We start from the raw sequence: 25,525 nt of genomic DNA, 5'->3' as shown, positions 1-25,525 counted from the left end.
TGATTGGCAGATTTTAAAACTAGAGCAGATCATTACTGTTCTGATTTCACTTCCTGTGATGTTAAATGATTATGAAATGGTATGCAGAAAGGCAAGTAGCTTTTGAGTAGAACTTGCAGAAGCCTTTTGGAGTGTATTTCAATCATGATACAGAATTATAACATAACATTATAACACCATAACATTATAACAGGCTTCCAGTACTTAGCCTGATCATTAAAAAAAAAAAAAAAAAGTAGTGTCTTCACCTTTTGAATTACCCTTTTGGGTTTTTTTGGCTTCTTATGCCTTTGTGTCTTGGAAACCACACTAGTTTTTAAACAAGTTACTTTGATTTGAAGCTACCTGTATGATCATGACCTTCAAATTTTTTTCTGAATACATGAGTTCTCTTGTTTCAGCATGTTGCTTAAAGAAGGACTTATCACCTCAAATCATAATTACTCTCTTCAAACATCTTTTTTTTTGTGTTGGCATTGGGATTCTTAAAGGGCATATTATTTCCATAATAGCCTTCCCAGTAATGCATACCCTAATCATTTACCTACAATTCTTGTTATATTTGCTGGCTTTGGGCTAAGAGGATATGTAGCCTCTAGGACCAAATCTGGGAAGCTGGTTTCCTAATGTGACTTTCTGTCTTTCTTCCTATCCTTTGAAGCTGACACTGTGATGCAGTCTTGCTGGCAAGGTCTATATATTTTTGTAACAAGTGACATTTAGTCTTTAACTCCTGAGCCTCCTTAGGAATTCTGAAGAGTTTTGAGCTTTGGGTTTATTTGATTTTTCTTTTGGATCTTTCTGGAAATGCACGCTGTTTATCAGCTATTAAATTATTACCTGGTAATGAAAAATTATTATAATTCAAAAAGTTTTTCTCCTTATCTTCATTTAAAACAAATGGGTGTGAGGGTTTTTTTTGGGGGGGAGTGTTTTGTTGGATTTTGCTTTTGTTTCTTTTTGTGGTAGTGGTTTTGTTTTGGTTTTTTTCAGAAATTAAGGAATAAAGCCCTCTTAATTATTTAATAAAATTCCTAATGGCCAATTCAGTCCCAATTCTAGTTGGCAAGAAGAAAAGTTTTTTGCCACTCTTTTCTTATTTGTTACTCTCCATCGAGCAGACTGAAAAATCTTTAGCTTGCTTGTGAGATTGTTGTCATTGAGAGTAGTGACTTCTAGTAAGCATTAGATATTTTGTACTTAAGAATTTATTTATTGCATATACCCACCTTGCTCTTCTTTCCCAGGAAGTGAAATTTTCTTCCTAAGCCCAGCTGTGCAGTAAGTAGAAGCTTCTTGATGCATTAACTTGGGGAACGCCCCACCTAGTGGATGATCGTAATCTCATTTCTCATTGCTTCAGTTCGGACAGACTTAAGGTTATGTTGGATTACCTTAAATATTACCCGTGTTTACTGTCAGCTCGGGAAATTGATTAAATAGCTGGATTTTCTTTCCATTTACTTGTGGGGTGGCAGTGGTGGTGTATGGAAAGCTGGGAGAGGGGAAAGGTAAAAGGGGGATTTACATGAGAGAAAGTTTCAAGTTGAAAAAGGTATCCACATTCCCTGTAAATGTTTTAACACAGAAATTAGTTACAAGCTATGGTGCTTAAAATGGCCATCTGCAAAACTAGTTTTCCTGCATTTCAGAGGAAAGGAAGTACCTTAACAGAGTAACTTTTTGTTTTGGGGAAAAAAAGATCTTACTTCAGTTTGGGACTGGCCTTTCTCTTGTACAAGAAAAGATGCAGTCAACTTCATTAAAACAGACTAATAAAATGGTCTTGAAGCCTGTCTGTTTGCATCTCAGACACTTGTGCTTTTAAGACATATTAGGGCATATGAGTTCTATCCCACTGTGATCAGAAATTATTAATTGGAAAATGTGGGATGAGGTAGTGTGTTGCTCTGCCCTTGTTCCTCTATCCTGTACTGCTTGCTTCCAGCCTTGTGTGGATGAAGAAAATTTGTCAAAAACAAATTTGTTTCTTCCCTTAAAATTAAGCTACTCATCCTTCTGTCCCACTTTTGGAGCTGGTATTCAAGTTGTAGATATGAAATCATATTCAAATAGGCTTTCTTGTTCTCCTGTATTATAAGAAATAGTGAATTCTTATACATTTGTTACTGGAAGAAATTATTCTGTTCAGAAGTTATTCTGCTTGGAAGTACCTTCTGACATGAGAGATGTCTCCACACTACACGGCATTATTTATTATGGTATTCTAACATGGCTTGGTCTGTGTGGTGTTAGTAACTTCTGCAGTGTGGTTTTTAACTTCAGGTCTTAGAGGAGTGATTACTTTGTTTCTATAATAGTAATTTTGTGGAACAGACAGAGGTGATGTCACTTGTTGCAGATCCTATCAACTACGAGGATGTGGGCTTTGAGAGAAGCAGAGGTAGAAAACATGAAGTATTTTTTAAAACTCTTTCATAAGTGTCTTCAGTGACAAGTGGTATTATGCTGTGTTTTTTCTGCTCCTTTAAGCTTGATAGCACTCATAAAATATTGCTATATAGGAAAAAAAAAGGTTTTTTCAAATAAATATTTTGTTTCTTTGTCTCCCTGCTAAGAGGAATGTCACTTCAGTCTCCATTCCATCAAATCTCTAGCATGCTTCTAACTTAAACAATACTTGCACAAACACAGGGTTCTCAGTTTTATATTTAATTATAGCCTGGTATAATACTTGTAGTACTGGTTATTGATGAGGGGGAAAAAAGAGTTCTAATTGGACCCCACAAGATTTCTTTTTGTTTGCAGCAAGTATATGCCCCAAAGCAGGACTGAAGCTGATTTTGTTCATCATGTTTAAATTAAACCACCTTTCCAGTAAACTGTTACCTTAAATTTGAAAATAGTGTAAGCTTCTATGATCTTGAAGTTTTTGTGGCAGGAAGGAAAGAATTGGTAACCTATTTAATGTCTTTTTTTTAAACTTCATGCAGGCACACATCTATTCTTTGGGTGCAACACTGAAAGCAGCAATAGAATATATTGTAGAACCTGAGACAGAATCAGAATTCGGACAAGATCTGCACACTCTGCTGGAACAAATGCAAGAAGACAATCCTGAAAATAGGCCAGATATTGAGGTAAAACAGCTCTACATAATTTTTTGTTTTAAAGAAGGTGATACTAATATTTCTGTATGTATGCTTGTTTATCTCATTAGTCTTTGTAATTATCAAGTTAGTCTTGATAAGCAGTATGCTCAAGTTTTGCAAGAAAGCCAAGGTCTTCCCCTACTCTGCAGAAATTCATCCTTTTTCCCACTCTAATGGATATACAACCTGAAAAGTAGATGTAGATGTTCGTCAGTGCTTGGATTTTTAAGAAGATTGTGTGAATACACTGGTGGATCTAAATTTTCTCATTAACTGTTTTCTTCCCATTTAATATTTGGTTTACAGAGAGGCAAAGTGTCATTTGAAATAAAAGCACAGGCATTATGCTGTGAAATCTGTATGATAATGGGATTGCATTTAAGAAGGGGATGTATGGATCCTGCCCCACGAAGTCTCTGTTCTTTGGCATGTTCAAAGCAGTGTTGTTCAAAGAATTACTACTAACTAGTTTTTCTGTAATTACATAAAGGCTTAGTTTCTCTATTGGATTTTGTATTTTATTCCATTTAGCCTCTTATTTACCTTTAGCTTTTAGAAAGAATTTGAAACTATATAGGATAATTGCTGAAGTCTTAAAAGAATTTACATTCTAAATGTTGGTTATCTGATAGAGTTATTTGACATTAATGTGCAAAAGTTTAGCTTTAATGTTTTTGCAGACTGTGAGAATGTAGGGAGAGAATAACAGATGTGCAATGTGACTTTTCTTGGATTCAGTTCTTCTACTTCAAAATAGTGCTATCTACTTTATCTACTTTTTTTGGGGGGTGGGGGGGCTTTGGGGCAGTGGGGTGGGGAGAGCATGGGTGTTTCATTTTCCTGAACTGATAGTGTGTATTCTAAATGGTATAGCACCTATGATCAGTACTTTGCAGAAGGAGTACTGCAACAGAAGAATCAACAGATTAATTTTTAGAAAGTAAAAAATATTGGCTTCTTGACTGATGACTGCCCAGGCAGGAGACCATACCTAATATGGAGCCTGCTTGGTCAGCTGCTCTGTTTCTATTCCTTTACTGTTGTCAGAGGAGGGATTGTATAGTACTCTCTCATCTCCAAGTGGTCTGTAGATCCTGAAAGCTGTTGCTCACTATTTAAATAATCCAAAAAATAATTTGTCTTGTGTAATATATAAGGGTCACTTGGTGAGTATGTTCTTCCTGTTCCTTTTCCACTGGACACTTTCTTGGGTGAACAGAGTTTTGGGAGCTATTTGGAGGGAAAGCCCCTAGACTTTTCTAGGTATTTGTTAGACTTCAGCACAGCTGGATACCTGTCCCCCTTTTTCCTGTCTTTCCTCAATCCCATATGTGAACCAACAGGGCTAATTTCTTCCTTCTATGCACAACAGCAGAGGAGCAGTTGAGTGGGAACTGCTGAATGCGGAAGTGAGAGCATCTCCTAAGAGTTGTATGAGGTCTCACCAGTGTTTATCTGGGATTAGTTACTGAGGAAATGGTGGGATGTGTTTGGAAAGGCAGCTCTCTTCTACATCCTGCCCAAAGGGGCAGGTTTTTAAATGTGTGAATATCTGTAGTTAATTATATGTGAGACCAATGCTACTGCCATCAAATGGTGCCCAGACTGCAGATTGTGTTATTATTGTGTTATTATGAAGTAGTGTTACTTTTTGTAACAGTAATGATAATGATTGCTTTTTCTAACTGGGAATACTGCTTTTTAGATATTTGTATTTTGCAGTTTTTAAAAGATTCAGGGTTTAATTTTAATGTAATTTCAGTAATAAAAACATTCATCATCCTGCCTGTGTCACTGAATTCAAGCGAAGCATTGGCTGTTGAAAAAAGTAATCAGCACTCTAGCTTTTTTGCATTTTTACTATGTTATTCATAAAGGTTAACATTTAAGATAATTTTTATCAGTGTTCTTGATGTTCTAACTGTAGGCTAAAACTTGAATTTTATTAAATGACTTCATAATGCCCATGGTAAAAACAAGAAATTAATTCAACCACATAATAGAAACATGCAGTATAAAGAATTGGAGAAGAAAGACCTCCAATGTAGCATCATACAAATTCAGATGTACTGTGGGAGTTAACATCATTCATGTTAGTCGAAATTCACAAATCTATTCATTATTAAATAAGTATTTAACATTCATTTCCTCTAGAGCATTTTGTCATTATGTGAAGAAAAAATGAAGATTGCTTCATCAAGTAATATTTGTCGAAACTTGTCTGCTGTTGGAAGAAGAGTTCTCTCAATTGAATCATTTGGTGCTTCTCAAGGTAACCAGAAAATGTATTTAGTCTAAAACTTTAGATTGCCTGACATATCTAATGATTTTTCAAAGACTGCGTTTGTGTGATCTTCTGTTATAGATTCCTTTCTAGTTTACAACAAATCATTATTAAATATTTGTAGATCAGTGATGGGGAAACAGGGACACGTTAATATTAATTAACATACTATGTTTGAAGTGTCCCTTACGATTCAAAGTGGTTCAGATTTGTTCAGAAATTGAGAATCTGTGTAACATACTAAAGATATGTAACAGCAGTGGCAGAACAAGCAATATAAAGATTTACAAGGGGAGATTCGGAGGTTTAGTACACATTTAATATAAGCATCTGTTTTTGTATCTAGATGTCTGTGATAACATGTGGAAAGGAAGAATGTGTCAGAGGAATTCAGGATCTAAATTATATTCAAATGAGAAAAACAACATTGCAGGTGATTCGTCTGCAGTGGAAGAGGTGACAACTGCCTGTCATAACAACTCTTCTGTAGTTACCATGGTGACTGGCAGAGAAAGTGGTTTAAAGGAAATGCAAATTGATCCGGATAATGAGAAAACTCAACATTCTCAACTTGAAACTCAAACTGAAAAGAGCAAAGAAGAGGACAAACACGCAGTGTATACTGACAGTTTTGCTAGTGTTGCTTTGGATATAAAATCATGTGTTATTGACCTGGAGAGAGATTGCCTTTTTAAGAAAGGTTCTTTGAGAAAAATGAAAACCTTTCCAAAGCTACCACTTGAACTTGCAGATACAAATAACTTTTTTACTTCTGTAATCAACAGTGGACCACTAGATAGGAAAAATCACTTCATAACACAAGAGTCACTACCTCCAGACAATAATAATGAGGTTGCTTTTTCAAAGGGAAATCTCAATTCATTTGCTGTCAGTAGTCCACCAGAAATAGAATCAAAGAATCACCAATCTGATGATCATCATTTAGAGGCACCATGTGTATGCACACAAGTGTCTGGCCTGAATCTAGAAGAACATATGTCACTTATCAATGGTAAAAAGATAGGTTTTTCTTCATCTGATCACAAAGAAGACTCTTCTGGTGCTACCTCTGAAGGGCTAAAACCAGCTGATATGCTAAAAGGCCCAAATCAGTCCATTGCTAGAGCAAAAATGCCAGACAACTACATGGTGTTGGAAGTCTGTTCTGAAACTTTTCAAGGGTCAAATGAAAATTATGTACCACATTTTAACACGATGGATTCAGTGTTAACAACAAAACCCAGTGGGAACAGACATGGATCAAACCTAATTGGGCCACCAGAATTAAGCAACGGTGTGATGAGTGCAAACAATAATGAAGATAATCTTTGTGGAGGCAGAGGTTCAGAAATCAAAAGTAACGAGCAGGTAGTAAAAATAAAGTCTTCATTATATAGTTGCTGTAGTCACTTATGTGGAGATGAGATGACTTAAATACTGTGTGATTTCTTTCCCCCTTCTTCCCTTTAGCATCCCAGAAAATGGAATTTTGCTAGTCTGCACACTTTAAGAGTTAATATTGGAAACATGGTAATCCTTTTTTCTTCTTAAATTAAAAATTAAAGTGCTACAGTGAAGTTTTGCTGTTGCAAAATTGACTTCCATTTTAATTTTTAAATTTTTTTACAAATGGAGTCTACTCGCTAGTGTGTTAGAGCAGCATTCCTTAATAACTGATTGCATTTGTAAAAGAACAACCAAAGCATACATGTTTATGTTACTGTCGATGCATAAATTCCACTAGCAAGCAGTGAGCCTCCCAGGTGCTTATGAAAATTGCAGAATTCCTGACTGTAAACCTGAGCTCACTGCAATCAGTGACAATATCCCATCAGCTTCAGGAGGCTAGAGTCCACATTATTTTTAATCTTCCATGTACATTTAAGTTTTTGGAAATTGTACATTTGCTATATTTGTTCTGTGTTCTTAAATTGTCGTCTCTGTTTGTTATGTATGTTTCACTATAGAATTTAAATATGTGCACAGTATGATGGATATGTTGTCTCATGCATTAAGTCTTTATCAATAGCCAAATACCAGAGGGAGAATCTGCCAGAGTTTGTTGATAGATAATTGTAATACGGTCTCTTATTTGCTCAAATTGCATCTCAGGGTGGACAAGTTTGGTCTCTGACTAGATGGTTTTCTTTTGTGCCACACTCAGAAGTGTAAACAATCCCCGTGGTTGGAGAGCTGCTGGCTAAAACTGCAGGATTGTTTATCCTTCTCCAGCTTGGTTACAGCAGGATAAAAATGAGCAGCACAAACTTCACACATTTTGTTTCCAGAAATTATTCTTAGGTGCGGACGTTGGGTTTTTTCCTTGCGTGTTTACTGGCATATCAGCCTTGCTCTCCTTGCCTACCAGCCCATGTTCCAGCCATCCCATACAGCGGCACTTAGGGTTATATTCAGTCTCTGTCTGTCCTGCTTTTCACCTTGGCCAAGCACCTGCTTTGAAACACTCACCTAGAATTATCAGGTGCGTAAAGAGCCTTTGGTTCATCATAGGTAAAAGACTAGAGCAAACTGAAGAATCTGTCCTTTTTTCCCCTTTTCTGTCTCTTCTCCCTCAACAGGTGTGCTTATTAAATTCATAGTTCAGGAGGATAGTAAATGTGGATAAGTACCATGTGGCATGTTTTTGCCTTCTGAGGGGCTTATTCACTGTATGCATATTGAATCCTTTATTTAGTTTTTAAACCCTGCAAATGTATTCTTCAGACTCTGAGAAATAATCCCTTTATTGTACACACATCCTTTTTTTTTTCTATTTCTGCCATCACTTATGAACATAAGTTGAGTGTAGTGATAGGGATTCTTTTTTAAGGAGCAAAAGATATTGAAATAAGACCTATATTCTGTCCTTACCAGATTACCAGGGCAAAAGTTTAAGTCTGGATGCATGAAGGTAGTTTTAGGAAAATAATCTTCCCCAGAATGATAGTTTAACAAAATTCTTCCATTAAATTAAAAGCTGTAGCAAATCTTATTTGTTTTTTTGCAGCAGTGCTTGAGACTGACACACAGAAAAGTAAACCAAAATACATTCTCAGGTTATTCTGCCATTCTTTTTAAGTCTTCTTTTTCTTTAAATATTTCATCATCAATTTAAATAAAGTGTCCTTTCGGCCTGAACAAAATTTCATTCTTGCAGGCAAGTAAGCTCTTATTAACAGTGAGGTTATCCTGCTCGCACAGATCTCACAGAGCAATCACTGTGAATTAAAGAAGGTAACTCTTATTCCAGATACTCTAATAAGAAGTGTTGTAATACATAGCATCTGAAATGAAGACAGCAGGGTAGTGGTTCTTTGTTATATCAGAGGTTTATAGCTGTCTGTTCAATAGAAGAAATGCTTGATAGACTCACACTCTGTATTCTCTTTTTTAGTAAATGATTCCAGCAGATGTTCAGGTCCTGCCACAGAAAAATGTGTGATTTAGAAAAATCTTTTTCGTCTTAAACAAATAAAGTAAACATAATAAAAATCTTCATTAATTATTTAACTGCTGTAGAGAGGGAAAAAAAAAAACCTTTAAGTATATTAACACCTAGGCTTCTGAAATGGCTTCCTGAAATGCTGAATGTCTAGCCTCATAATCCTTTTTCTGAAGAAAAGTCATTCATAGTTAGGAGTTGTTGAACTGTATAGCAGACTTTATTGTGAGTCTTCTTAGGGAAATGCAGTGGGTTAATGTTTTCAACTTCTTTTTTCCTTTTAGAAAAGAGATTTTATTCCTCAGGCTTCCAAAATAGAGCAATTTTTGCCTGTGTGTTATCTCCTGACAACTGAAAAAAAAAAAAAATTAACACTGTGCTATTCCTTACATGACAAAAGTACAACTGCTGTCTCTCTCTCAAGTTCCCAATTAGCCAGAATTTTACCAAATACCGTTTTTGTTTTTTTTTTAAAGAAAGCCTAAGTTTGTTCATTTACTGCAAAAGCACAAATGTGAATCCCCAGCTAATGTGATCTCTGCCTTTTGGGGTAAATAGAAAACACCTCAGAGGATTTGCAGTGCTGCCATTTTCTGAGTTCTCTATAACAAATTGGCGTGATTGCAGCAAGTAGAGCTTTTAGAATGGTATCTCCAGCATTCCTTTCATGTTGTTTAGAGAAGGTGCAATACCAGCCCCATCCGGTTGAAGATCAACCTTGTCTACTCTGGAGAACAGACAGTTTTTCTTGCCTGTCAGTACTTCTCCAGTGGACAATATTTTTCTAATACTCATACACTGCTTCTTATTGTTGTGTGCTTTACTGCTAGTAAGCATTACTAAAAATACTTGCTTGCTTTTGTCTGGCTACTGCAATGTATCTTGTGAGGGTTTTCCTAGTAATTTTTATATTTTTGCATGCCATAAATAAATATTTTTCACTTCAAGTTTGAGTGGGGATCTTTTATTTCTCTAACCAGTTTCATTCCAATCAGGTATGTCTCATCTCTAATCCTTTTAAATGTTTCTCTGTGATTTAAATGCTATGGTCTTTACTTGGGAAGGGTTAACGGAAACCTGGCAAATGCAAGTTTGTTTTCTGTTGGTCATTCATACCCTGTCAAGCATGAGAGAAGTGAAAAGCCATGTAGCTAGAGGCTGACACTTTAACAGTGGGGAAATAACATGAAGGAAAGAAAAGTTGTCAGTTCCCAGAATAATACTTGCTAAGAAAAGAATGATGAAAATCTTGCTTTGGCTATTTAAAACATGACAGCATTATGTTCATAAAAATAAATTATGTTTGCATAGTTGGAATGCTTTACTAATTTGGGGGTTACAGTCCTGGTACCAACAATTAAATAGACGTTCTGTTAAATGATCTTTGCAGCACTGCAAAAAACCCATCACTTTTCAAAAAAGTGAGGTTTAAAATGCAATCTTTGGGCATAAACGGAAATGGCACCAGGATGTAGATATAGACAATAATGGCTCATTTGGCTTTTTTTGTATTTTCTGACAAAATTTCAATGCTGTGAAAAACATTTTCTTACTTTTAAAAATGGGTAATATAGTTTCTGTCATGAAAAGGTCTGCTTAGAACTTTAAAAAAATTTGGAAAGAGACATAGTATTTTGTTTGCTCTTTGGTGCAGTTTCACTGAAGATGATATATTAATGAATGTTTAATAGCATTAAATGTTAATGGTTTAAATGAAGTGGACTTACAAATGCTGAAGAGTTGTCTTGAGCTTGCTTTGCTAAAATATGTGGATAAGTAACTGCATGCTACAGATGGTTTGACTAAAAGCATTTAATCATATATTTTCCAGTACTTCGGATTTTTTTTTTCTTGGTGTTTGAGTAAGGATTTTATTTTTAAGTTTTAGGAAATAGTAATAGCCATGAATCAGAGACTTGCATATTAAAAACCAAAACAGCCAAACCTGAGACATCCCTATATAAGGAGTTTTACACTTACATGTTTACTAAACCAAGGTTCAGTGGAGTTAGAATGTACATTGTGTTAAAATACCTCAGGTACCAGGAGCATTGTTTAAGGATTGAGGCTTAACTAAGAGTTGCCTCATAACCATAGGTTGAGAAGCATATTCTTTTTTCCTTTGAAAACTGTTTGAACCAGACTGCATGCATTTTTCACCACAAATGCAAATGTGTGATGAAACATGTCTTGTCACGTACCTTCACTACATGGGGTAACTTCTGCAAGGTGTTAGAAGCATGAGTTAGAAGTCCCCAGCAGGTCTGAACCCTCAGTTTTCATCTGAAGTGTTCCACATTTCTCTTTCTGGTGGAGGAAGGTGGGAATTTGGAATAATTAGGACACTAGAAGAATGAACTTCTCAGGTATTTCTTTCAGGAATAAAATTAATATGGTCAAGGTGAGGAGAGATGTGAATTATATTAAGAGACAATAGCAGTGCGGGTATTTATTATATGACAGAAGATCAATTAGCACACAAATACCAGCTAACAATAATATATTTGAGGTTTCTTATTTATTTAGTATGATTGCCAGAGAAACAATGAGTGTATACATTTAAATAAAGTTCACCAAACTGTAACCAGACTGCATCCTTCTTTTTCCTGGCTCAGTTTGTTTTGGCCATCCCACAGATGGCAGTGATTCTCATTTATGCTAAGATTTGCTTTCCCTACATACCTTTTTCTTCCAAAATAGTGTTTTTCTGGTGCCTCTTCATCTGTTTTCTAATCTATTCTAATCTATCACTGACACTCCTGTCTTATCATAAACTTTTGCTGCAGCTCTTAGGATTTATTCCTACTCTCCTGCGGCCCTTGAATTTCTTTCTGTAATTTCTTTCTTACTCTAAAGAGTTTGGATATCCCAGAGGTGATGAGAAATACTTTGCAGCTTTTAGCAGTACAGTGGACTTCAGTCTCCAATTCACTGAGAGATTCTTCTTTCCCTGGCTAGCCATTCATCACCTTCTCCTGAAGTAAAAAGTGATTTGTATATGCAGTAAAGGAAGTCCATCTTTGTTCTCTGCCACTTTTAGAGTCTTTAAAGACACAAACTTCAAGAGGAGGGATTCTCTTAACAGAGAAACATGTGGCACTAGTGTGTACTTACTAGAAGAAAATTCCTAAATCCCAAAGCCTTCTTAATGTTTAACCAGTCTGAAATTTCTCTTGTGGTTTCTCTTCACGCTTGTCAGCTGTGCAGGGTTCATTTGAAGATTTGGGTGCTCCTTTCTTTGTAATGTGTCTTTGAGCAAAAACACTTGAGGCACGTGAGAACCACAGTGCTCTGGAGGGGGACACAGTGCTGCTCAGGGATAGTAATCTGAACAGTATGAAGCTCTGTCCTATATGCTTTCTAGACTAAGTCGTTCTTTTGACTGTCAGTCCTTTTCCTTCTTGCTGTGTGATTGATGGCTTTTTATCAGACAGTTCAAGAGCTTACTTTTCTAGATACAGTAAAAGAACACATGGATGAAAGCATTTTGCACTCCAGGGTGTTGGTGATAAAAAATTGGAGAATGAAACTGAATCTTATCACCTGGCTTCAAATCTGTCTATGCTGAATTTACTAATTATTGCAATGTGCCACAATGTAGGATAGAAGAATAATAATACGAAGTTCATTTTTATCTGTTGGAGGTAGGCAGAATATGAAACATTTTCAGTAAATCAAAAGGTGTGTTTCCTGACATATTTTGTTTAAAAAAAAGTAGTTTATCTGGTTCACCTTCAAAGAATATTTAAACAATATGAGCCTAAAGTATTGTGTTCTTTGAGAAGGTCTTCTGGTTCAAATTTTTAACAAAATTTCAGCTACAGAAATTAATGGCGTTCTTTTCTCCATAGATTGCACTGAAGCTATTTCACTGAGCTTTATGAAATTCAATGCAGTAGTCAGCTCATTATGTATCTCATGGTAAAATCCAAAGAGCATCTCAGTAAAAGGATGAAAAATTGACTTTAGTAAATGACAGTGCTGAGGCTGATTTGTCAAAGTTAATGATGTAGTGCCATGGTGTGTGGGAGAGACCCTTAGTCTATGCAGATTTTACAAATACTGATTGGGATATAAAGATGTTTGCAAAAGCAACAAAACAGTTCAAAGGGTTTTTCGTTTGTCTCCTGTGCTTCAGTTATGTCTTTAGGGTTTTTTGGGTTGGTTTGGTTCATTTTTTATTTGATTGATTTTTGCTTCTTTGGGGTTTTTTTTTTTTTGAGGGTGAAATGTTTTTTCTTTCCAGAGTTAATCCTGAATTACTTCTGGTAATTCTTTTCCCTACCATGGCCTGAAATTGACTCATTCAGGACTGCATATGTAATAGAAAATGTGCTGTGCTCTTTTTAAAAAGAGTTCTTTGGGTCTGCTCTCACTCAGAGGTTTCTGCCTACCGTGAACTTTTTAGTGTTCCTTTGGTAGATGAATGGAGATCATGAAGTGCAGCTGATGTCAAGAGCTGGTACTAAAGATGGGCTTTTCCATTAGCAGGGTTTGATCAGGAAGGTGTGTGTGCACTACTATAAATCTCCAGTTCTTAGATTCACACTAACACACACCAACCCTCAAAAATAAAAAATCACAAAATGTAAAGTGTGTCTCTGAAGAGTAAGTTTCCATGGAGCAGTACCTTTGTCACATTAAGGTATTATGCCAGATATCAAAAGCTAAATTGGTAGTCAGAAAAACAAATGCTGTTACTACAAATTGAGCAGCCAGTGATTAAAAGCAAAACAATGTGCTGGGATTTCAAATAAACCTGTCGTTAATTCTGTCAATATTGTTAACATCTTTCACAGAAGAACAAGAAATATTGATGAAGTCTTTAAGGTAAGACGTGTAATGCAACTGCCAGGGTAAATCAGGTTTTGAATGAGGGACTGTTTTGTTGATGGCAATCATTTGAATCTTTTATGTTTTTCAGTATAGGTGTTGTCCGTATAATTATGTAATATGTTTCATCATAAAATATGTCTATTACACAATGGACATTCTAGGAGTCTTTTCTTAGTATGGTAAGAAAGACCTTCCAGATAGCTCACTTTTCTGAAGGAATTAAGAAACAATTAACTCATTTATGTGGTTAGCTGACTGTGCCATGCTTTTTAAATAACTAGTATTAATTCGTTACTGGTAAGTGCAATAAATATATTTTCTTGTTACTTTCTAACTTGAGTGTTTTTTATATTAGGATTTACTTTTCTGTTGCATTAGCTAATGTTTTTAAATTTGTGATAACTTTTATAACTTTCTTCATCCTCACTGTTTTTTTCAGTGGATCTCTCTAAAACTCCTGTTGTCCTGGTATGGTAGGCCTCTGAAAGACTATGAACTCTGGGCATTATGTCATGAGTGTTTATGTACTCTGCAGACTTGCATAGATTATCCAGGTATAGTCTTAATTATAATGAAGTATTTTGCCTAGATATTTATGTTCACTCTCTTAATAGTTCCTTTATTCTGTAGATTGAAAGGATCTAGACTTCCATTTTGTGTGCAGCTATTTCTATTTTGATTTCCTTAAATTGTGACGAAACTCAGCTTGGAGTTTTCTTCCATATACAGCTGAATGTCTCATATATAGGTGGGGTTTTTTTCTTTATTCTGAATCTTGATGCCTTTCACAACAGAAATTAATCTTTGGCTTCAAGCAGTGAAAATTTTTAGACTTTTTGGGAATGGAGAATCTGTACTTCAACTTTTAAGAAAAACACTTGTGACTTGTATCAAGGAGGAAGAAATAAGTTTTACACACACACACACACACATATATATATATATATATATATGTAAAAACTTCCTCTTTTGCCTGGATTTCTTTGAGACAAATGATTTCTGACCTCTTTTCTGCAGTACAGGGCTTTGTCATTTTAAAGTACTCAGGATCTTGTTATGGAGTTAGTCCCTCCACATCTCCTATGCTTCAGTTTATAGACAAATTATCAGAAATAAACTTCTGAGAGAAGAAGAGGGAACTGTCCTTTGACAAAATCTGAATATGTTGTGTGCGACTCAGCAGACCATCCTAGATTTCCATGGACATTCTGGATGATAGTTTAATTTATACTAATGATAAACCTATGGCAGCTCTGATAAACAGAGCAGGAGTTTCCACCACCCTTTCTTTTCCTTGATTTAAAAAAATTGCTTTAAAGAGTATGGGCAGGGATGAGTTTGAAGCCTTTAAGTGAATATAAACAACTAGATAATAATGTAGAGAAAACCTACTGCATCTCTTTGGATTTCAGCTTCAGTTATTTTATTTTTATTATATAAAACTGCTTAAAGTGAAATAAGCCATAAATGAAGATTCTGAGCACTTTAAGAATTGTTACCCATAAAACTAAGTTTTTAATATACCTTGTAACAGAAGGATTATTTCAGCCTGATTGTATATTCCTTATGTTTCTGAAGGTTTCAGATAACTGCATATAATGGCTCAGATTGTAATGTAATACACTTAGCCAGCCTCTGTTACTGCTCTCTTAAGAATGCATGTCTTAAAATATTAAAAATTGTCATCTGAACCTTATGTAGTCTGTAGAAGGGAACATAATGATACAAACCACCAGATGGAAGACACTTTACTTAAAAATTCTGTATTTCATAAATAAAGCTACCTAGAAGTTGAATATTGGTTTCAGATTTAGAATGGTTCATGGTTCTGCAAGAGGAGTCTCTGCCTTTTCTGAGGGGAATGGTGCATTGTGGAAAGGTTTTTAGTGTGTGCCTATGTACACATGTGAAGTTCTCTCAACGCTCCTTTTGAATAATGCGTACTAAAGGTGAAGCTGATACATATTATGAATATATCTTGTAAAAACATCCTTTGTCTTGACAGTGGTAGAGTGAGACTGATAGCTGATAAGCCATAGTTAAATATATGAAGCTGGATTATTTTTTATTTATTCCCATAGACAGCCTTTCCTTCCAAATCCTTCCTTGATTACTTTTATCATTATCCTAAGCAGGAATTACCTGGCTGAGAAAATATATCCCAAAGCTAGCCTCTTCTTCACGTATTTGTTAATTCAACTCTGCTACAGAAGTTGTTTGTAACCTCCACTGGGACTTAACTTAATTCCTCTCCTCTTATCAGAGGATGTTGCTTACATGTTGCTCGTGGGTAATTCAGGGAGCCCAGGTGAGGAGTCTTAGGTTGTACTGAACAAGCTGAAATCTGGTTTGTGTGAGCAGGGCCAGGGGTATTTCCTGCCAAACTGACAAAGACAAGTGAGCGTGAAGCTGCCTCTGCAGCTTAGAAATAACCAGCAAAGGTTCTCATTTGGGAAATCTTTGCTTTTCAAGACATACTTCAGGTCTAACTTAAATATTATTGAAGGTAGTAGACAAGCCTTTATGTTAAGCAGTGAATAATTTAATTCTAGATGTGGTTTGTACAGGTAACTAAAAAAAGGAAAAGTGTTACTGCCTTTTTTTCTAACTTTTTCCTTTTAGACCTCTTCAGTTAATTATTTATTAACAAATTAATATTTGTGTGTCTTGTAGACATCTTTAATATCTTATTTCATAGTTAACACATTTAATGTTTTAATCTCTTACTCAGTTTAAGAATCTATTCTTCAAGTACTTAGTTTTAAATAAGAAAACTGCACTTGATGGTCTAGAAATAGAGGACTACAATTGGACTGCAAGAGGACTACTTACTGGCTAGTTGGCTTAATATATTAAAACACATTAAGTTAAAATGTCCTTTGAAGTTAGCAAACAGATAGACACAGTTTTGCCACAAGATTTTCAACACCAAATTTATATTATATGATCTCATTACCTTAATGTCACATTTCTGAAGACCTCAGATAATTTAATGTAGTTTTAGAAATCCATTATTTCTTTTTTAACAATGGAAAATTTCATGGCCTTCCAAATACTGATCTATGTAACATTTCTTCACTGACAAATTGTAATTAAAACTATTTATGAAAAACTGGACTGCATATCCTGTTGCACCCAGAGGAGTTTTGGATCTGGCCATGTGTATGTCAGCTTTCTCCAGATGATGACCCTCTATTTTTGTGGGGTTGAAGGAGAAGAGAAAAGATACTTAAATTCTTAGATAAAATGGCCATCTTTTATTGGTACCTAGTGAGAAGACTAGAGTATATCTACCTATTATATTTATTTCTTTTTGTTTTGTGTCTTTCTTGACCTTCCTTTTCAGTGCTGGGTATTAAGAGAATAAACTTCCAATTTCTTGTCTTTGTTCTGCAGAAATTGCTTTGGGTAATTACACAGCTATTGTCTCTTTATTGGCTTGTGTCTGTTCTAGCATAAATGTTATTTAAAGCTTCATTTATTTTAGGGTAATTTCTGACACTGTAAATTCTTTGTTAAAATTGTTTACTTTTATTAGTGCTAAATAGCTATAAGAACAGATAGTTATTATGCCTTGCCCTTTTGTGGGTTTTTTTGGTTTTTTTTTTTTTGCAGTGGTCTTATGTTTGGACTCTGTGCTGATTGACTGCCATGGAAGGATCCTCTTTGCTGCTCCAAAAGCTGAAGGTAAAATAAGAGATTGCATGTTCAGCTTTTATTTCTTTTCAGGGGAAGTGGAGAAGAAAGCTATCATCTTACCTTTTGTTTCTGATTTCTTTTCTTGTTTAGAATCTTGTGATGTATTTTATTTAGCTCCTGAAATTGAAGAAGAGGATGTGGATACTGAGAAGGTAATGTGATAGGTTATGTAGATTGCTTTGTATTTTATCAAAGGACAGTTTTATCCCTCTGCTAGTTGGAGAAGAAAGCTAAACTCTTCTAAGATTGTGTTAATATTTATCTTTTTGCCCAACGTTTCTTGGTTGTCTGTGGGACATTTTTTGATATATTGATCTCTCGTTAAATCAGTTGGTTCTATAGTTTCTCCTTCCAGAATTCTTGGAGTAACTGCCAAAAATCTGCTATTCAATGGTTTTCCATAAGACTTAATTATTTTCAGTTTTTTAGCAGTAAGACAGGCTTTTAAGTAATTTTTCTGCATTCTGAAGGTCACAGTAAGATCATTAACTTAGACGATCTGGGCAAAAGCCCAAACATTATTCACACGTAGAAGACTGGATAAAAATATCATTATCAGTATGTTTTTTCTTTGGAAACATTATGAATTATGTCTTTTTCCAATACAGTTTTCTTAGAGCTTTTTCCTGTAGATAAAAACCATAAGGAGCTTTTAGAGCCAAGATAATAAAAATGTCAAATAGCAGGTGAATGTGTCTCCACTGCAACTACTTTTGAATTGCAAACTGTACCACAGTGATCTTAAAAGTCAAGGGAACAGAATTTACAGTACCTTTCTGTTATGTAACAAGAAAAGAGGTTAGCTAATATATACCTTGTGTCACATGAGTTCTTTGGAATTAGACATAGTAATCATGAATCAAAAAATAAAAGCTCATAAAAGTCTACTAAAAAAATCAAATTTTGTGTAAAGCTATATGTAAGTAGAAAATATTTTTATATCTTTCCTAAATTTCTTAAACTGATCCAATGGGCAGGTTTTTCAAAGGCTTCAGAAGCTTAGACTAACCCTGAAATATAATACAGCAGTTTCACCAGACAGTAGAAATTAATAATCCTAAAGCCTTTATACTTTGTTTTCTTTAGAATATCATAAGCAATGTGTTTTCTTGTTTTTCTACAACAATTATTCTACTACATATAGAATAAGCTGATGGGTTTTTTTTTCCTTTTTCCTGATGGCTGTATAACTTTCTAGTTATGAACATTCAGTTCAGTTTATAGTATGGGAATGAAGACGATGTAGTGTCAGTCACAGTAACGGTAAAAAGAACTTTCTCTGAAGGTTCTGATGACTTGGATGGCAACTTTTTCCTAAATAAATTTAGAGTAATCTTGGAGTTCTAAACCTAAGGGGAAGAAAATTATTTTTTGTTTTGATTTAGCTGCTTTCTCCATTTCAGGTGTTTTTGTACCCATTAGTAGCTTTTGTTCAATTGTTCAAATGGAACTATTCAGAAGATTATTTTGTTTATAATGAACTTGTTGTGTTTTGTTCATTGCTGTTCACTTTGCTCAAAAGAATGCCAGAAAACACTGTTTTATGAGAACACATTATTTTCTGCTGTGCTTAGGGTTTTGTCCATTGAACTTTTGTAATATCTTTCAGAGGCAATGTAAAGTAGTGCTTTAAATGTCTTAAAATTGCATTTATAGTACATGCTAACATATGAAAACTAAGCATTAAGTGCACTAAATCTGACTCTGAAAATTGTAATTCTTCAAATGAAACAAGAAAGCTGGTAAAGACCAAGAACTTTTCAAGTTCCCTCATTGGGGCAACTTCAATTGGTCTAGCTGCAGGTAGCACAATAATTGCTAAAATAAATATGCAGTGCCTCATTCTTCTGACAGGTGTAATCTTCTCTGTAAAATATGACTTGTGCTGACTAGTGTGTAATCACTTGTGCCACTTACTTACTGAATTATCATGACCTTTTTTAAGTAAATTGCAGCTGGCCACATTTTATGGTAGAACTCTGAAGCTTTCAGCAATCTTTTTACATGGGAAAGGAATTCTTCAAAATGGTTCTAAAATACTTCTTTCCTAGGTGAAGAATAAGACAATTAATGTCTATTACCCTAGCAGTAGAAAAATAGCTGCTGTTTTTGGCCCTGCATGCATAACAACCAGATTTTGAAGTGGACTGGAATTTTCATCAGCACCCACAAAAAGCCAAATGTAATCTGTACATTAAAATCTCTAATATTATTTTTTTCTTTTTGGCAGGAAATGGGAATTTTTTTATAATTTGCTGGAATTGTTTTTGAAGTGGAGGCTTTTTTTAGTCTGTTTAAATCTTTCTTATGTCTTACATTATACCAATAGGTCTTTGTTTATGGTGTTGCTGCAGTTCTGTGGATGGCTGCAAAATACAGTGTTCCACTGAGTCACAAAGTAGTATTGCCAAGAAAATTTAAAAAACTACTTCTGGATATGGCAAGAAAAAACCCTGAAGAAAGACCTTCTCTAACTGCTGCAATTAAGGTTACTAGATTTAGTTGTGTCTAAAGTCTCATTTCAGTGTTTTAACATCAAAATAATAACTTAATACTTGTAATAGACTGATACCTAATTAAATCATAACCAGTCACTTTGAGTTTTGTTTTTAAAGTTACCTCCTTAGAGACACAGAGGAACATGTTTTTAATTTATATTGGAATTATCAAGGTACTTGGACAAGGTTCATAAGACTTCCTAAACTTAGATTACTGTTTATATTACTACATAATTGACTATTTATCTTGACTTTGTCCTTGTCCAAGAATACCTCACTTGATTGAAAACTTATCTACTGACTGAAAATTACAATATTTTTTTTTAGACATGCAGTCATTATTTACTTGAACAAGGTATAAACAGCAAAAATATCTTGACATTATTGGGTAAACCCATCTTTAAGGTAAGAGTGCCACCTTTCTTTAATTTTGTATATTTTTTCAATTAATTCTGTAAATGTATCCCACTAAGATTTTGTTGCCTGCAAGTGTAGCTAGATTTTGGGTTTGGTTTGTTGGTGCGATTTTTTTGGTTGTTTTGTTTTGGTCTTTTGAAATGTATTTTCAAGTAGTCTGTAAGTATTGCCTTTTCCTAGTTCTTGCTGCTGGAGTGATCACTCCACAGATTGTGATGCTCTGACTTCACAATCTATATGGGTGAAGAACAAGTAACTAATTTCATAATCTCTTTTTATTTACCACACCACAGAAGAAATTAATATATAATTATTGGGTTCTGTTTGTGTTTCAAATATGTTTATATAATGCATACAGGATTCAGTCAATCCATGAAACTGAGTTTATTCAAAACTTTGAGTGCCAAGTTATCAAGATTTCTAAACAGTTCTACCAGTCCTTAGACTTCTTTATGTAATTTTTTTAATTCCTCACCTTGGCATGATTAGGTTATTGCAATATTCAAGGTGTATATGAGGATTGGGATTTTTTAAAATAATGTGCTGAGCAAAATTTGAAAAAGAAAATGCTAATAACATCAATTTGGGCTTCAATGTTTATTGTTAGGCTGTTGAGGAAGAAGTCTTGTCTCAAGATCACATCGCTTTTAAATTTAAAAATGAAAAATATGAAATGGACACTTCAGAGTCAAGTCTAGGTAAGCAGTCAGGTTCTGACATGTTTACTCTGGTTTAATATTCTCTAGTTCAGTTCTCCACATAAGATTTTCTCAGTCCAATATGCAATTGTTTTTCTATCTAAATTGATTGTTACTTACTTTACATTTATATTTTACATATTTATCATCTTTCTTGTTTTTGCTTTTAGGATTTGTGCCTTTTACCAGTGAAAGTAAACTTGTTGCAGTTAAAGGACCAGTACCATGCCAGATTTCACTTAATTGTGAGAAAGCAACATTACCTGTGGCATTCACCTCTCCTGCAACTCACTTTAAGCCTATTATTTTGCAACAAGATGCAAATATAACAAAGTTAGTATATCCTAAAGCAGAATAAGTTAAAGGTTAAACATGATTGTTAAATCTAGTTGAATTTTCCTTTAAAAAAATCTTTGTGTTTTTTTTCAGAGAGGTTCAAACACCAGTTTCTGCCCAATGCAAGAAAGAGACAAGGAAAGAGAAACATATGGACCACAACAAATCAGTGTATATAGGAGACTCCAAAAACTGTGGTATTGAGGATACAGGTGTTGTTGAAACTGTACCAGAAACACCTGAGTGTGATTTACAAGTTCCAAGCCACTCATTCCAGATGTCTTCAGAAGAGCAAAACTCGGGCAATATGTTTGCTTCTACAGTTACATTACCATCACCATCTGATTCATCACGGGCTCTGCAAGAGAAAAGCATTTCATCTGAAGATCCCTCCAGCTCTTTAGCTTGTCCTACATCTCCTAATTTTCTTCATATAAATAACATCATTCTCAAACAGGACTCAGAAAAAAGAGTTCTGACATTTGTACCAGTACATTTGGCTGTATCAGAGCAAATACCACATAAGCCTCTTCACTCAAGAATTGCTTATGATTGCTATCACAGTTTGCCAGTGCTACTTTCCAGTACTATTGCAAGCTATAAAATGAGCATGCAAGCAGAAAATGATGCCTCCCTTTACAATGTGCAAAGTCATGAGACTACTAATACAGAGAACCAGTCTGATAAAAGTAGCCCAATTATTCAAACCGACTGCCAAGAAACAGAGTGTGCTACCAGCATAGACAGTTTTTTCACTGAACAAGAGCACACACCATGTACTTCAGTGAGTAAAGACAGCTATAATTTCTTCAGTGATGAAGTCCTGCCCCATCAGAATACAACAAGTGACACTTTACTACAGGAAGTGATTCATCTTATACAAGAGGAGTTTGCATTTGATGGTTATTTAGAGAATGGAGCTGAAGTTTTTGATATGGGTATGTCCATTTTCTTCTGTATGTTATTATCATTGATTTGTAAGAATATTGCTATTAATTTTCTTCTCCCTCATTTGTTTCTGTTCTTTTTATTTTAAACAAGGTAACTTCATTTTAAACTTAAAGGGAATTAAGTTTGGTATGTTCTCTGATAGAATTTGTGAGAAGTTTTGTGACCTCTACTGGGATGAAAAGTTACTGGAGAATCTCTATCAGGTAGTAAATGGAGGAAGATCTTCACATTTATGGTAGGTGGTTTTCAACTTTGACCTTATATTCCTTATATTTGAATTTAATGTTTTTATCCCTACTTTGTAGAAGCAGGAAAGAATACACGTTTCTCTTCAGGTATTCATACTTCCTGTAAATTGATCATTTCACAATTTGAGGTCTTTCAAAGCTTTCTCCATGGCAGATAGTGCTTAATCGTTCAGTCAAAACTATTTTCTACCACCCTTTTCTGTAACTCCATCTTAGGATAGCTAAATAATGGAAACCCAGTTCTGATAAATTAATGGAATCCCAGTTAATAAATTAATGGAAACCCAAACCTGATCAATTGATGGAGAGCTTCATAGTCTTGTTATAAGGAGACTGTTTAGTTAGAAGTATATTGTTCTTATTGTTCAGTGTGTTTATTCTGTTTGGTATTAGTTCTTTATACATCATGTGTTCTAATCACACCCAAGAAAAAGGAAATTAATTAAGCTTTGCTAGAAATTATTAATTTAACTGGTTTAATTTGACTCAGTATTCCTCCTATCAGTGTTTTGTAAGTAGCCTGTTAGGTGACAAAAAACAGCTAAATTTATTTCTCATTTTTCTTATTTAATTTTCACTGACATGTGTATCTACCTGAAAAACAATTTTTAAATTCTTATTTTACTGCAGCCTCCAAATGTAGCACACTTTTGTAGAAGTGTCTTGCTGAAGACTGTTGAAAAATGTGATCAATTTATGTCAAAGTTAATTTGGGGGTTTATGGAACTACAAATGTCAAGTTTTGACAAAGAAGCTTAGTAGATACAGTTTAGAAAAACTTCATTGTTGAAAGGTGTATAATCCTTACAGCAAATTTCAGAGATAATAGATTATGACCTCCAAATACCCAGCCTTGTTATGCTGGCCTGTTTCCCATTTGAGTTTGGATTTTTAAGGAGATGGTGAAAATTGGTTGGTAGTTAGGCCCTTAGTTCCCCAAAATTCAGTGATATGCTAAGACAAACCTGAGCTGTTGCACCTGAATTACTGAGATGTATGAAGGGTTATCCTGTGTATGAACTTTTGTTACAAAGTAGTTTTTGACAATGAGAGATCATAATTTATTATCCAGAGAAAAATGCAGGTCTAGCTTTTACATCACATGCAAGCCCTGTCTTAATATGTCTCAGACACTGCTTACTTAACATCAGTTTGACAAAGACTATAGCAGTTTTTCAAGTGTTAGCTTCTTTGACTTGAGATTATGATTATGATTCTAACTAGGGATGACTTAGAGTCAATTTTATCCAGAGGCTGACTCCTGAGTGAAAAACCCACTACAGTAACTCTGCAGTTATGCATTCTGTCTGTGTGTGCTCTAATCCTTTGTGTTGGAGTTTTGCCAAATGCTGTACAGGAAAGTCTCTATCTTATTGTACTTGAATAGCCATCTGAACATGTTTTTCCTTGTAAAATAACTGCAGCTGAACATGAAAACTTTAGGAATTAGATACAAGCTATGAAGTTTTTTATGTGCATGATATAGTCACTTGTAAGATTTTATTTTACTGATGTAAATATAAAAGTATAGGAAATATTAATTTTTCCTAGTCTCCTTGTGTTTGCAGCATCACTGAGACAGATGAAGCAAAATGCGACAATACATTCCAAGATGTGAAGAAACCTGAAAGCTTTTTGGCAAGCAGTGATCAGACAGAGGGTGAGAAGAAACTTCATGTTTCTAGATCTTTGTGAGTGCTGGGAATCTATCAGTGACAGAAGCTTTGAGACACTTTGCTTGTGTCTTCAGGAAGGCACTCTCCTTTAACAGTTACAGACATTTTCATTTGAATCTGAGCATTATCAATGCCTTAAAGACATAAATATCTTTTCTATAAAGCTTACATATGACCCAGTGTTATTTTGTGGGATGTCATTTACTTTTACTTACTTTTATTTAAACAGATGTCTCTGTTGAAAACCCTAAGGATGGTAACTGCTATGTGTGGTTTTCTTGTGTTCTAGTGTTTACTATAGAAGTGAATTGTTTATTTATACTGCTTCAGTTTGGGTTTTACATTTCTCCTGACAGACTTTGAGATTGAAAGTTTACAAAATAGCTATCTTTCAGTAACGAAACTTAAAACTGAGCTGAGACTGGTGAATCCTAATATTATAACAAAACCATTACCCTTTCTAGGCTTGGTGCCTTGATGGACAGCTTCTATTTGGTTGTTGTTTTATCAGTGTGAGGTTTTTTTCAAGGTAGTTCATCCAAATTTCAGCATTTAAACTTGGTTACTTCTTTGTTTAGAGCAAAGTGAAAATGTGTGTGATTTACAGAAGGGCTTATACACTTGTATCGTGCATTTTTATAGCAAAACATAAATTTGTAATTTTTCACTTGGCTGCTGTTGTTCAATATTACAGTTTTCCATTTTGGCCCAGAATGATTGCAAATGTAGAGCCAGGCTTTACCATGGAGTGTGTGATTTTTTTGCACCAGGAAATTAACTTTGTTTGACTCCAAGGTGGCGTATCTAAGCCCTGGAGGGTTGCTCAAGTGAAAAGGGAGACTTCTGGCATGTATAAATGCTCCTGTCAACATTACACCAACCTTTGACTGTCATCTCAGTCCCTGAAGGCTGGTAGAGTAGTTGTTACAACTGAAAAAAGTTCCATCATAACTCGAGTCCTGTAGGAGTAGAAAGTTTAACATCTATTGGCTATATCAAGTATTCTTGCCCTCTCTGTATGGAATGAAAAGATTCAAGACTTACAGATGGAAAAAAAACTTAAAAGCTAAACATTTTACCAGTGTGTGCTTAGGTCTGACATATTTAAATACTGTTTTAAAGTTTCTCAGTGTTATTTAAATCCTTGTTGCATATGCATGGAAAATACTTTGTGCTTTTCAGAAATTTATTGTTTAACTATTGCTTAATAGTTCTGAAATGTTTTTAACGTTTATCATTTCACACTGTGTAGTTGAAAAAAAAATGTAAAGTCACAATAAGCATCTAAACCCACTGTTAGAGCATTTGGATAGTCTCATAATACTGT

General features: G+C 34.8%; 1 protein-coding gene across 2 annotated transcripts in view; it reads left to right on the top strand.

Moving 5' to 3' along the window:
- The window catches only part of KNDC1 (kinase non-catalytic C-lobe domain containing 1), a 57,308-nt gene that overhangs the window by 19,384 nt on the left and 12,399 nt on the right, over positions 1 to 25,525 (top strand). Inside the window, exons 4-17 of one of the 2 annotated variants that reach the window (XM_021536449.4) lie at positions 2,955 to 3,101; positions 5,268 to 5,385; positions 5,744 to 6,765; positions 6,868 to 6,927; positions 14,115 to 14,229; positions 17,291 to 17,362; positions 17,465 to 17,526; positions 19,704 to 19,862; positions 20,200 to 20,277; positions 20,897 to 20,987; positions 21,158 to 21,320; positions 21,417 to 22,261; positions 22,365 to 22,509; positions 24,091 to 24,182. In XM_021536449.4, coding sequence (XP_021392124.3) covers positions 2,955 to 3,101; positions 5,268 to 5,385; positions 5,744 to 6,765; positions 6,868 to 6,927; positions 14,115 to 14,229; positions 17,291 to 17,362; positions 17,465 to 17,526; positions 19,704 to 19,862; positions 20,200 to 20,277; positions 20,897 to 20,987; positions 21,158 to 21,320; positions 21,417 to 22,261; positions 22,365 to 22,509; positions 24,091 to 24,182 — 3,169 coding nt within the window. The remainder of the gene's footprint in view (positions 1 to 2,954; positions 3,102 to 5,267; positions 5,386 to 5,743; positions 6,766 to 6,867; positions 6,928 to 14,114; positions 14,230 to 17,290; positions 17,363 to 17,464; positions 17,527 to 19,703; positions 19,863 to 20,199; positions 20,278 to 20,896; positions 20,988 to 21,157; positions 21,321 to 21,416; positions 22,262 to 22,364; positions 22,510 to 24,090; positions 24,183 to 25,525) is intronic. The other variant, XM_021536450.4, reaches the window with a different exon arrangement.

This window comes from Lonchura striata, chromosome 6, assembly GCF_050655825.1.
Source record: "Lonchura striata isolate lonStrDom1 chromosome 6, ASM5065582v1, whole genome shotgun sequence".
Lineage (NCBI taxonomy): Eukaryota > Metazoa > Chordata > Aves > Passeriformes > Estrildidae > Lonchura > Lonchura striata.
This window is presented reverse-complemented; position numbering and strand designations above follow the sequence as displayed.